The sequence below is a fragment of the Tursiops truncatus genome, chromosome 4, assembly GCF_011762595.2.
Source record: "Tursiops truncatus isolate mTurTru1 chromosome 4, mTurTru1.mat.Y, whole genome shotgun sequence".
Taxonomy (NCBI): domain Eukaryota; kingdom Metazoa; phylum Chordata; class Mammalia; order Artiodactyla; family Delphinidae; genus Tursiops; species Tursiops truncatus.
The window spans coordinates 96574026-96588583 of NC_047037.1; the positions used below are offsets into that span (position 1 = coordinate 96574026).

At 38.8% G+C, this 14558-nt stretch overlaps 1 protein-coding gene across 9 annotated transcripts in view; it reads right to left on the reverse strand.

The window, feature by feature from the left end:
- The window catches only part of CMSS1 (cms1 ribosomal small subunit homolog), a 383373-nt gene that overhangs the window by 14645 nt on the left and 354170 nt on the right, over window positions 1-14558 (reverse strand). For all 9 annotated transcript variants that reach the window (XM_073804346.1, XM_033855903.2, XM_019922741.3 and 6 more), the window contains 2 exons: window positions 5626-5697; window positions 3425-3554 (listed from right to left, as the gene is read on the reverse strand). In XM_073804346.1, coding sequence (XP_073660447.1) covers window positions 3425-3554; window positions 5626-5697 — 202 coding nt within the window. The remainder of the gene's footprint in view (window positions 1-3424; window positions 3555-5625; window positions 5698-14558) is intronic.

A 14558-nucleotide genomic window follows, 5' to 3' on the forward strand; every position in this document is an offset into this window, starting at 1 on the left:
TTAAAACAACAGCAGCAGCAACAATAAGTAAACTTTAAACTGTCCATCATTTCTTAGAGTAGTGAAACAGAAGCTTGTATCATTCAATGGACTAATGAAGCATCTTTATTTTCAAATCCATGGAATAGGCAATATACAAAGGCAAAGCTGAAATAGCTAACAAATCTATGTGGAGATGCTCAAACTCGTCATCATAGAAATGCAAATTAATACAAAATGAGATAACACTTTGCACACACTTTAGAATGGCAACTGTTAGAAAGATGTATATACCAAGTGTTGCTGAGAATGTAGGATGATGGAAACTCTTTGTGAACTGTAGGTAGAGTTGTAAAGTGGTATCGCTATCCTGGATGGTAGTAAAATTAAGGTGTTTATACCCTATGACCCCAGGATTACATTCCTGAGTAAATAATGGAAAGAAATTCTTGCGTAGTCTGTAAAGAGACATACTCAAGTATATTCATACTAGCATTATTTGTAATATTGGGGAACTAGAAGCAACCTAAAGGTCCATATCGGAGAAAATGGATGAGCAACATGTGGTCGATGAAATCATTGGAATACTATGTAGCATTTTAGAAGCAATGAAGTAGATGTACTTAAAGCTATACAGGTATCTTAAAAAAGTGCCAAGTGAGGAAAGAAACAGAATGAGAGGTTCAGCACAACATCATTTAAATAAATTGTAAAATGTATCCACACGCAACAATATGATATATTTTAAAAGAACATATGCATATTTAAAAAGGTATAGTAACATTATGCCATGGAGAAAGGAATTTGGAGTGTGGATGGGGAAAAGCGGGAATAATGCATCAAAATACAACATTAACATAACACAGCACAACAACATAATGAAAGAATGGAACGGGCTACAGTAAAACATAGGAGCCTTGCTCAACCAACAATGATCATGGTCTAGCAATTATGTAGTATTATTAACTCTGTACCTAAGATGTATAAAAAAGCAACATAATGTTTAGCATCCTAATTCATTATAGCAGAAGAAGTCTGTCTATAAACATAGCAGTGTGTTAGGGAGTAAACTATTACTAAATTAAATGAAACTTATGCTGTGCCCCAGCATATATAACTCACAATATGTGAGTAACCAACTTCAAAGATGTTGCCCCCTATACTGTTGTTGAGCCTTTGATGGTCTTTAAAACTGTAATCTCCCAAGCCTGGATATGACCAGACTCACCTGGAGAACTTTACAAAAAATACAGATTCCTGGAATGGACTCCTCCTTGCTCAATGAGTCAGAATTCCTTGGGGCTGGGCCTGGGAATTTACTTTTTAAGTTCCTGGGTGATTCAGTTGTGGCTAGCTTACAGGCATTTAGCACTGATCTAAACCACACTGCAGCTCTCAGGAGGACAGCTGAGTTAGCTCTAAGTGATTCCTGCCTCAAAACTCTAATTAAGTTCCCATGTGTATGACATTAACAATGTACATGCACAGTATTAATTGAAAAGACATGTTGCTGCCCTACAGACACAAACAACTTCAAACCATAACCAAGTTAGACACTCAGCAAACTAAATAGGAACAATATTTTATTACTTATATCCATCTTGTATTTATGCCCCTTCCTGAGACTGTTCCAGATAGCCCATGGCGTGCCCCTCCTCTCAAATAACAGAGACCTCCTCTGTGTCCTTGGTCCTGACAGTGTAGTGATGGGTGTTTTCTCTAAAACCTTCCTATGATGCCTTTGTTCACTGTGGCTCAGAATGGCCTAATTTCTTAACTGAAAATGAAAACCTGTTCCTTTTGGCTATAGCAGTATTTTTAACATATTTTAAACATTTTCCCCTCAGCCAACCATGACCACACATTCTTGCCTAACTATATTACTGCACTCTAATGATGATATAATATAATGTAAACTCAGTATGGAACTCAAATGACTCCTTAAAGGCTTTTTCTTCTGACTTTTGACTAGCAAATTACAATGTTCCATGAGGTTACAGAGTAGCAGTGGTCCCATTATCTTACAAGTCCTTATTCAGGTGAAGGTAAACTCTAACAAAGAACTAGAAGGGAAAATTGACCACTGAGTCAGAGTAAAATCAAACTTCAGTTAAACATTGAAGGGGCTTTGTTATAATACCTGGTTCCTGAGGATAGAAGAGCCAGGACCTAGCTCTCCTCCTGAGGAGCTGCTGTGCTGAGAAGAGTGGTTTCTAACTGCTGTTGGGCTTTCTGATCTCAGTACGTAGAAAACTCCAGAACTCGCTCATGTGGAAATGAGTTCCTTCAATTCCCTAAAGAGTATTCCTTTTGGAAAAGGAACAGACAGGGGTACTGATGTCTCCAACCTAACGTGCATTTAAAACACACACACACACACACATACACATCATTTTATGAAAGAATTATAAAACTTCAGGGTATGGGATGTTTTTCAGCTTCTCAAGCCTCTAGAAAGCATAAAGTTGTAATGGAAAAAGGAAATCAAGCTACCCTTGACTTTTTCCAAAAGCAGTGTTAGATATCTCTAGTAGTCTATATATAGAGAGCTCATCTGAAGCAGTGGTGCCCAAACCCTCTGCGGTTTGATTTTATGACATCTTTTCTTCAATCTCTGTGCAAAAGAGTTACAGGTTATACCATTATTTTGAAATTAATTAAAATTGGTTTTTAAAATAATTTTCCAATATCTTTTAACTTAATTATACATATCTAAGGCAGTAGATCTCAAATGATAATAGGCTTAAGAATCACACAGGGCTTCCCTGGTGGTGCAGTGGTTGAGGGTCCGCCTGCCAATGCAGGGGACATGGGTTCGTGCCCCGGTCCGGGAAGATCCCACATGCCGCGGAGCGACTGGGCCCATGAGTCATGGCCGCTGGGCCTGTGCATCCGGAGCCTGCGCTCTGCGGCGGGAGAGGCCACAGCAGTGAGAGGCCCATGTATGGCAAAAAAAAAAGAAAAGAATCACACAGGGTGAGGTGTCAGCCTTGCTAAACATGCAGAATTTTGTCCCTATCTTTAGATGGTTTACTTGAAAAAAGTCTTGACTGGGACCCAAAATACTACCCTAAAAGCAAAACCATGACTAGATATCCATGATAAGGGCAACAACAAAACTAAGATGCTATTAAAGCTAAAGTTTTTATTTATAAAGGATGAGTAAATTAATTATGTATACTTTTGAATGTGTGCTTTATCTTTTTTAAATTTAACTTCTATCCTCATTAAAATTCTTATTCATTGAAGAATCTGTCCAAAAAAATGTACATCCAATACCTTTTGAATAAAAATTACAAATCCTTCTATTAGACTGAACGAATACCAGTTAGCATCTGAATGAAGAAATCATCCAACAGTTAAAACTATTAGGTTGAGGAAAGGAGTACTAGCACGTGGAAATATATTAATTAGAAGGAATAACAACAAGGAAGCCTGGCTGTACCTGGTAGGGTTAGTTCTTCTAATTCAATCACTGAGCGGTTGCTGCTATAATAGTCTTTCATCAGCTTCTGTAGGTCTTCAGGTGTCCCTGGTTTTGGCTCTGATTTTGCAAGAACATCAGTAATTTTCTTCTGATGAGAAAGAAGTAAAAATGGGAAGACAGATTTTAGGATGGCATTTGGCTTAGGATAGGTTGATTCCTCTGGCATTTAAACTGTAAGTAGGTTCTGTGATAGCCAAGGGTGAATGGGAGTTCTAATAAACACACTTGAGAAAACTTAAAAGATACTTCTTGGACATAACTACTGCTTTGAAAAATGAATGGATGATCTAAAAGACTCCTTGTAACTCTTGGTCTCTGCTAGGAGAACTAAAAATTTTGCAGGAGTCTATAATAGGTTACTATATTCTGTTAAAAGTCAATAAATCTTGTTGCTTGTGGAAACCTCCTTTTAAGCCTCAGAAAATGTGTATTCCTGGGAGAGTAGAATTTTGAGAATTCCTTGTGTAACCTGGTTCTTAAGGCACTGAGTCTCAGTTTGGATTTCTGGCATTAAAGTAAGAGTTGCAGGACTCATCTCAGCAAAGGAGGACACTAAATAGGGGCACTTGAGACCCTCAATTCTCAAGTCTTGGGAGAGACATCTTGAATTGGCCCTATGGAAAGCAGAACAGGATACTTTACAACATCTATTTTGATTTGGACTTATCTGTGTAGCATTTACTGAATGTCTGCAATGTACTAGGAATGCACAATTGTTCATTTAACTTTCATCATAAACTTCCCTTCTTATTTCTTCCTAGTATTTCACCAAAAATCCAGAAAGAGCCCTTCCTTGCCTTCTACCCCAGCTTTTCCCCCCTCCTTCCATACTATCTTCCTTTTCATACCACTGCCAAGAACGGTCAAAGTTCTGTCAAATGAATTAACTTTAAAAGAACACGTCATCCGTGGGCACATTTTAGCATGACCTCAGCCAAGGCTAAACTAGCTAGCTGGAGTTCTGACCTTGAACCCCAAGAACTTAACACTCCTGAAGGCCATTAGTGTCAAACTATCAAAGAGAAGTTAAAAGTCGTTTCTTTAAGGACGTGCCAAAACTCAGCCAATTTGGCATTTCCCATCCTCCTATTTGGCCATGTGCAGGCAAGGAAAACATATGCACACACACTCTGTTTTCTAAAAGCTTGCTGTTAAGTAATTGGTTTGAGTCCATCTTGTTTCCTCTAATCCCAATTGCATTTCCTCTGCTAACTACATCAGTAGACCTTTCTTGGCAGGGAGAGAATTACATTGCTGTTTTGACAACTGTGGTGGAAGGTCAAAGCTAACCACACTTTCGGGCTTCCCTGGTGGTGCAGTGGTTAAGAATCCACCTGCCAATGCAGGGGACACAGGTTCGAACCCTGGTCCACGAAGATCCCACATGCCACGGAGCAACTAAGCCCGTGTGCCACAACTACTGAGCCTGTGCTCTAGAGCCCACGTGCCACAAATACCGAAGCCTGGGTGCCTACAGCCCGTGCTCGAAAGCCCACGCACAGCAACGAACACCGAACGCAGCCAAAAATAAATAAATTAATTAAATAAATTTATTAAAAAAAAAGCTAACCACACTTTGTTCAAGGCTGAGCCATAAGAAAGTTTGTATAGGAGCAACAGAGTTTTCCGTATGTTCACAGGCAAGTCTTAAAACGCAAGGGGAGCCTTTTGCTTTAAATTATCGTTTGAAATTAGAGTCAGAAATGCCTTATACTTACACTATTTCATCTGCTTATTATTTTCTTTTTATTAATACTTTAAGACATAAGGCTTTTAAAAAATGAAATGGGTAAGAAAAGAAGGTTGGTAAATTTTTTTTCTTGGACAGAGCCAGAGGGGCCAGAGGGCAGGAGAGCTCTGGGCCCCTTTTAGAATTAGAAATCCCTGTCTGACTTCTAACCACAGTGAAAACACAGGGTGGGTAACAAAGATGTTTGGTATCCACAAGACTGAAATAGGAATTAGAAGAATTTATTTTTAGCTCCAACAGAAACACTTATTACTAGTGACCTTAGGAAAGTCACCAAACCTCAATGAATTTTACAATTTTTGCATATCTAAAGTGGGGATTACAATAATTGCCTCATCAAAGTACACTATATAACAATGTGATAGAAACCATGTGGGGCTGTACCATTGTAAAAAATTATTAATATTACCTTTTTCCTCTTCCTGGTCTTGGTGGCATCTTCATTTGTTTCCTTTGGTTGTATCAAGAAACATTCTTTAGGCTATAAAGAAATGTAAATGAGAAAACTTTCATCTTAGCATGATGAGGTGTCAACTAATGGTATGAATCCCAAAGTATCAATATCTACTGTCATGCATGTATTCTTCAGAGTATCTTAAGACAAAGAAATGTTGGAAAATCCACTGAAGGCTATTATGCAGGGGCCAAGCTGAGAGAATTTGTAAAAGTGAGAAAGTGCAGATGACTTAAGACTGGAAAATCTTTGAACAAAGGTCAAAATGTGTGATTAAGTGTATATATGTGTTTGAGGTGGTGGTACAGGGTATTATAGATGGAAGACAGTGGCTAGGTTTGGAAAATACAGGCAGAAAGAGATGTGATTAAAATTAAGATGTAAAGAAGTCTTTGACTAGAATGACTGGTGTTTCCAGGAACTAGCAATGTGTGAGTCTGTATTTCCAAGTCACTGACTTATCATTTTGTTATTCATTCCTTTCCTCTTCTCAATAGGCACAGAAAATCTGAAGTAGGATATATTTACTTATATTTTTATGAAACCAGCTGCACCAAATGTCTTATCTATAGTGACTACAAAATGAATGTTTCTGCTTATGGTCTGACAAAAGCCTCAACACCATGGCATCCTGAGTAATTGATTTTGCCTGTTGCCTTGACCCCTGGAGTACCCTATATAGTTTAGTGCTATTTTTACCCTAAGGATTTGTTTTTTGTTTTGTTTTGTTTTGTTTTAGTGTAGAAAAACAGGAAATTTAGACTAAGACCTTGATTTATAAAATAGAATGCTTCAGATTCCATATTTATTAATCATAGGCAGTTATATAAAATGTTTCCTGTATTAGATCTTTTATGCAACATTTTCAAACAAGTTGCCAAGTAAGACATAAAATATAAGTGAAAACTTATTCTGAGTTTTTTCTTGATTAAGTTTCCATTCCAACTAGAGAGTACTCAGTTTAAGCTGGTAAACTACTAACTAAAGCAATCTTGTCTCTACTGGCTGTCTTTAAAATGATTACAGATGAAGCTTTCTATTAAAGTTTCCAGATAGCCTGCAGATTAAGAATGTCTATGGCCTGAATCCAGAGAGATATAATACTATGTAATTTCTTCAAGACATGGGGCCAGGACCAGCAGTTTCTAGACTCTGTTTCAGTTATAGAGAAGTAGATTCAAAAGGCTCAGGATTAAAGTAATATGGGAATCTTGAAATTTCAGCTGCTTCTCAGTTAAAAGAAAAAACCTGCAAAGTACAATTGCATCATAGCTAAAGAAAATAGATATTAGGACCTCTCTTATTTAGAAAGTTAAGCTGTCTTGTGGATGTAGATACACGCTAATTTGATGCCAATTAGAAACTGGGCCAAGGCCACTAATATGTCACAGAAGCTGCCAGACAGTCATAAGAGTCCAATTACAGATCAAGCCAACATCAGCTCATGCTGCTATGGCAAAGGCCTGGATACAATTAGTATCTCCCTAGATCCCTCAAGGCATACTTCAGTATCTTGTCCCCATTATGAAGGTTTTGGGGGGAAGCAGATGTAGAACCTGTTTCATTTTCTTATTTAGCAAATGGGGGTGCTCTCTAAGAGTATGTTCAATGTGCGGGGTTTGTATTTATGCCAGGTTTACAAAGCCAGTTAAACATGACACAAGTTAAATGTGGAAATGAGCTCAGTTATAAGGATATGGACTCTCCAATTCTGGAAGAAAAAATAAAAACACAATTCTGAATCACGCCAAGGAAAAAAGAAACATGCTTGACAACTGCTTTTGTCAAGATACCATAACAGGTTTACATGTTAGGTTCAAATTCTTACATCATCTTAAAGGAAATGCAGTATGATATTTGTTTTCTGGGAGCAGTCATTTTAGCTGGTTGCAGTAGGGTGCTAATGAAGAAGCAAGTTTATGGGGTCAATTTCCATAGAAGTGAGACTACTTTATGAAGAAATACAAAGCCCATAGTATTGAAAATTCCTAAACGTTGCCAGCTGCCTTACAGATGCTGATGTCTACCCTCAGAGAGACTAGGTAAGATGAGGAAGACTCAGGGTAGGCCAACTAACCATTTCTAGAAACTGATTCCAACAGTATCTGACTTTGGCAGTTAATAAGTAATGTCATTTCTTTATGCAGTGATTTTTAAATATGTACCCTGAGTATGAAGTTAAAGATTTAGAAGAATCACACTTGCCCAAAAATATACCAAAAAAAACTTATTAAGCTTTCAGTGAAGCAATTAATTGGGGCGTGTTTTCAATTCCTTAAAGTGTCAAAAATTATATCCTTTAAGAATGAGTCTTCTGGTTTTAACCATGGCAATTCATTTTCAAAACGCTACTAAAATGAAAATAAAGGAGGGACTTCCCTGGTGGCGCAGTGGTTAAGACTCCATGCTCCCAATGCAGGGGGCCCAGGTTCTATCCCTGGTTGGGGAACTAGATCTCACATGCATGCTGCAACTAACAGTTCACATGTCTCTACTAAGGAGCCCGCGAGCTGCAACTAAGGAGCCCACCTGCTGCAACTGAGACCTGGCACAACCAAATAAATAAATAAATATTAAAAAAAATTGAAAATAAAGGAAACTGAAAAAGATATAAATCTATAAGGACGAAGAAACCAGGAGAAAGGACAACAGTAGTGGAGAGATTTCAACAACATTTTGGAAAATGGAAAGGGTTGAAACTGGACGGAAGCTATTTAGCATAGGGAGAGAGACATCTAGCACCTGGGTTTCTAGAGCGACAGATGCTAACAATAAGTGTGTCTGTTTCACCTTTTGGACTCTGAAAAGGTTCAGCAGTGGGTGGTACAAGGTACTACAGAGGGGAAAGGGTTTGAAAGAAAGAGACTGATTGAAACTTTATGTTTAAAATGATTAGCCTCCCTCCTACACCCACCTGGCTATACCTTCTGCTCAGGCAGCCAAGCAACTATCCCATTACCGCTTCCTCTCATCTTGTTCTTCCTAACAGAAGACTGGAGATTTATGCTCTGGAGAGAATAAGAAGACCAAGAAGTCTAGCACAAGCGAGGCAGGGTAGAGGTTGAGGCTCATTTCCTTTTCCTGTCCCTGTTTCAGGATATTTCAAGAGAGGCTTATATAGTGTAGGCAGAACACTACTGAATTCTTCTCTGGAAAAATAAAATGGCCTAAGAGAAATGCCAGAAGAGAGTGACATTTGGGGGTTCCATAGTAAATGTCCAGCTTTGTTATCATATCACCCTACCAAGAGGTCCACTAATTAACAAGCCCCACTTATGCACAAAAGTTTTCCATTAACTTTTTAGTGTGTCTCTCTTTAATATGAATAGACAGCTAAGGTTCATCAGACATCTAAGGAAAGTCTCCAACATCATAGCAAATAAACAAAAAAAAGAAAAAAGAACACTGAGGAAACAGAGACTGTACTTCAAAACAATTACAATTAATATTCTCAGAGAGAAGAGGGAAGAATTTTCAGCCATGAAACAAGATGCTATAAAACGAGGATGCTATAAAAAAGGAAAAAAAATTAAAAAAACATTTAAACCTTAAAACAAATAAGAAAGTTGGGGGACTTCCTTGGCGGCACAGTGGTTAAGAATTTGCCTGCCAATGCAGAGGACATGGGTTCGATCCCTGGTCGGGGAAGATCCCACATGCTGCAGAGCAACTAAGTCCACGAGCCACAACTACTGAGCCTGCACACTGCAACTACTGAAGCCAGTGCGCTCTAGGGCCCGCGTGCTGCAACTACTGAGCCCATGTGCTGCAACTACTGAAGCCCGCGTGCCTAAAGCCTGTGCTCCACAACAAGAGAAGGCACTACAATGAGAAAGAAGCCTGTGCACTGCAACGAAGAGTAGCCCCCACTTGCCACAACTAGAGAAAGCTTGTGCGCACCAACGAAGACCCAATGCAGCAAAAAATTAAAACAATTAAAATAAAAATTAAAGAAAGTTGGAATAAAAATGTAGGAGGAAGCCTTGAAGATAAAGTAGAAAAAATCTCCCAGAAAGATGAAAAAATGATAAGAAAAAAGTGGTAAGAAAATTAGAGAATCAGCCCAAGAGAATCAACATGCCAATAAAAGGTATTATAGAAAGTAAGAGTCATATAAAACAGTGGGAAAGAAGTGATAAAAAAATAATGTATGAAAACCTTTCCAGAACTGAAGGAAAATTTCTAGAACATGAAACTCCAAATTGAAAGCCCATTAAGTATACAGTACAATGGATAAGAAAAATAACCATGCTAAGGAAAATCACTGTGAAATTGCAGAACATCCTGGACAAACAAAAGATTCTAAAAACTTATGAAAAGAAAAACAGTAACATACAAAATACAAAAGGTCAAAGAAAAGAATGGTGGCAGACTGTGCAACAGCAGTAATTGATGCTTGAACTCAGTAGAACAAAGCCTTCAAAATTATGGGGAAAATTTATTTGCAAATTAGATTTTTTTTTCAAATTAGATTTTTATACCCAGCAAAATTATCAATCAAGTTAAGAGGAAAATTTTCAGATTTCAATAAACATTCTCAGATATTTAAGATCTCAAAAAATTTACTTCCTACCCACAGATACTCAAGGCTCTATTCCAGCATAGTAAAGGACTAAATCAAGAAAGAGGATGACATAGGATTCAGTAAGTAGGGAGACCAATCCGGGAGACTACTGAAGGGGCAGTAAAGAGAAGTCTCAGTTGTTCAGCAGGCCTAGAGAATAACCAATTCAGAGTGGAACAAAAGTGTGGAGATCTGTAGGAAAGAACAATAACTGATCTATTTGAGCATATGGAAAATACTGTCCATGGGCATGTGGAAGAGATGTTGGAACATACGGGAGCAATTAACAGTAGGAACATAGCAAGCTAGGCAAGTGAAGAAATGAGGTAATTATTAATACCATAAAAATAAAGAGTTGTATAAGAAAGGAGGGATGATTATAGCTTCTCTTTTTCTCAGCACTGAACAGTGTTTCCATGGTCATAATAATGAAAGAGTGACAACTGTTTTAACCAAAATGTAATATTGTATCGGCAGAGGAAGTAGCAGTTGGAGAGGGAATAGGGCATAGGTGAGAGGACTATGTCCTCCTATGCTACCTCAGGAAGATAATCAGAAAGTGGTAAATCAAGAAACTGCAGTATAAAATATAAGGTAGCAAGTAAGAAAAACAGCTAAAGACTGATGGATTTACATGAAATCCTAGAAAAAGCAAAACAAATTTTGGGGGAGGAAACATCAGAACAGTGGTTGCCTCAGGGGCAAGGAGTTTGGAATGGTGATTAACAGGGAGGTGGCATGAAAGGATTCTGGGGTGATGGTAATGTTCTGTATCCTGTAGGGGTTTGTGTTACGGAGTTATATGAATTTGTCAAAACTCATTGAATGGTACATTTGACATTTGTGTATTTTATTGTATGTTAACTTCACCTCACAAGGAAAAAAAAAAGAACTTTAAAGTAAATATTGAGCTTTTAAAAATAATATGCATGCTGAAGCATCTGAGGGGAGTGTACTGATTTTGCAAATTACTTTGAAATGTGTCAAAAATAGGTGATTGCTAGATGGATAGTGCCTGAACACACTGTTCAAAAATTTTGGACATAGTCACAGTTACATAAGAAATCCTTAAAGGGAACTCCCTGGCAGTCCAGTGGTTAGGACTCCATGCTTTCACTGCTGAGGGTCTGGGTTTGATACCTGGTCGGGGAACTAGGATCCTGCAAGCCCCGCAGTGCAGCCAAATTAAAAAGAAAAAACAAAAGTCTTTAAAAAAATTAAAGGTGTGCCTCGCAGATTCTCTCAAACATGAGTCTAGGAAGCTTACGGGGTCTTATCTTGTAATTGTCTCAGCTGAAGCCCAAGGTACAGAAGGGTTTATCTGGAAAACATTGTGGGTGTGACTTCTGCCTAATAGAGTAAATCCCCAGAAGAATCACAGGAGACCCACACAATTCTTTTTTTTAAAAAATTAATTAATTAATTAAATTTATTTATTATTTTTGGCTGCGTTGGGTCTTCATGGCTGCATGCAGGCTTTCTCTAGTTGTGGTGAGTAGGGGCTACTCTTCATTGTGGTGCGCGGGCTTCTCATTGCAGTGGCTTCTCTTGTTGCAGAGCACGGGCTCTAGGCATGCGGGCTTCAGTAGTTGTGGCATACGGGCTCAGCAGTTGTGGCTCGCGGGCTCTAGAGTGCAGGCTCAGTAGTTGTGGCACATGGGCTTAGCTACTCTGTGGCATGTGGGATCATCATGGACCAGGGCTCAAACCCGTGTTCCCTGTATTGGCAGGTGGATTCTTAACGACTGCATCACCAGGGAAGCCCCCACACAATTCTTAAAGGAGTTATATATTCAGAAGCTGAGAGGGTCAGAGAGGAGCCCTCAGAATTCTATTATCAAGAAGCAAGCTGAAAGAGCTGCTTAGTTGCAAACATATGTTACCTTTCATTTTAAAAAAAAAAGGGAGGATGACTCAGAGGACAGAACAAAAACCCAAACAGCAGTGCCAAGAACCATAAGACCCTGGGCCTTAAGACTTAATCAAGAAACTCCTAACACTTTCTGAATGTTGTGGACCAATGACTCTTTGTTACTCCTATTTGAATAGAAATGCCTATAGAGGTTATCCAATGCTTGCCTCACTGCTTGGTGTTGGGTATGTAGGGGTGAGACAACTTGTCTCTTTAGTTTCATAAGTTGAGAAAATATACACTCAAAGAGTTATACTTAAAGGTCTAAACCCGAGGAACCTTAACTGCACCTGGACCTTATCTAGACAATGAAATTCTGGACACCAAGCTCATGCTGTAACGTCATAAGATTTCTGCAAGCCTTGGGAGGGGCAAATATATTCTGCGTATGGGAGGGATGTAAATCACTGGGGCCAGAGGGCAGACTGTGGTAGCCAGATTACAGGATAGCACCAGTGATCACTATCTCCTGGTATTCATCCCCTCCTCTTGAATGTGTACCAGATTTACTGATCTGCTTCTAACAGAATATGGCAGAAGTGATGTGATGTCAGTTCTCAGATTAGGTTATAAAAAGACTGTCGTTTGTCTCTTAGAGGAAAACATAAGAAGAACACTCTTTGACATAAATCACAGCAAGATCCTTTTTTACCCACCTCCTAGAGAAATGGAAATAAAAACAAAAATAAACAAATGGGACCTAATGAAACTTCAAAGCTTTTGAACAGCAAAGGAAACCATAAACAAGATGAAAAGACAACCCTCAGAATGGGAGAAAATATTTGCAAATGAAGGAACTGACAAAGGATTAATCTCCAAAATATACAAACAGCTCATGCAGCTCAATATCAAAAAAACAAACAACCCAATCCAAAAATGGGCAGAAGATCTAAATAGACACTTCTCCAAAGAAGATATACAGATTGCCAAGAAACACATGACAGGATGCTCAACATCACTAATCATTAGAGAAATGCAAATCAAAACTACAGTGAGGTATCACCTCACACCGGTCAGAATGGCCATCATCAAAAAATCTACAAACAATAAATGCTGGAGAGGGTGTGGAGAAAAGGGAACCCTCTTGCACTGTTTGTGGGAATGTAAACTGATACAGCCACTATGGAGAACAATATGGAAGCTCCTTAAAAAACTAAAAATAGAACTACCATATGACCCAGCAATCCCACTACTGGGCATATACCCTGAGAAAACCATAATTCAAAACGAGTCATGTACCATAATGTTCATCGCAGCTCTATTTACAATAGCCAGGACATGGAACCAACCTAAATCTCTATCGACAGATGAATGGATAAGGAAGAAGTGGCACATATATACAATGGAATATTACTGAGCTAAAAAAATAAATGAAATTGAACTATTTGTAGTGGGGTGGATAGACCTAGAGTCTGTCATACAGAGTGAAGTAAGTCAGAAAGAGAAAAACAAATACCATATGCTAACACATATATATGGAATCTGAAAAAAAAAAAAAAGGGTTCTGAAGAACCTAGGGGCAGGACAGGAATAAAGACGCAGACGTAGAGAATGGACTTGAGGACATGGGGAGGGGGAAGGATAAGCTGGGACGAAGTGAGAGAGTGTCGTGGACATATATACACTACCAAACGTAAAATAGGTAGCTAGTGGGAAGCAGCTGCATCGCACGGGGAGATCAGCTCAGTGCTTTGTGACCACCTAGAGGGGTGGGATAGGGAAGGTGGGAAGGAGACACACAAGGGAGGGGATATGGGGATATATGTATACATATAGTTGATTTACTTTGTTATACATTAGAAACTAACACACCATTGTAAAGCATTTATATTCCAATAAAGATGTTAAAAAAAAAAAAAGACTGGTTTTGGTCTTGAATGCTCTTGTTAGTTCCCTCTTGGGTCACTCACATGGCCTGAAGGAAGCCATGGGCAATGTTGTGAGGCATCCCTGTGGAGAGGCTCACATGATGAGGGACTGAGGCCTGCCATCAGCCACCTGAATGAACTTCAAGAAGGGTTCCTCATGGTGGAGCCCCTAACGTCCAGCTTACAACTTGACTGACAACTGATGAGAGATGTAGAGCCAGAGAGACTGAACTTAGCCATGCCTGTGAGGTAACAGAAACTGAGATAAGGAATCTTTTCTATTTTAAGCTACTAACTTTGGGGGTAATTTGTTATACAACAATAGATTAATACAAAGAGAAACAGAATTGAGACACCAGCATGGAAAGGAGGAAGGTAAATCAGAGTAAACAGGACACAGTTCTCTTTTCTCTTAATCAAGAATAATCTTGAAGAGTAGGAGAGATATGAAATGATCAATGTGAAAATAAAGAATTAGTAAGAGGGCTTCCCTGATGGCGCAGTGGTTGGGAGTCCACCTGCCGATGCAGGGGACACGGGTTCG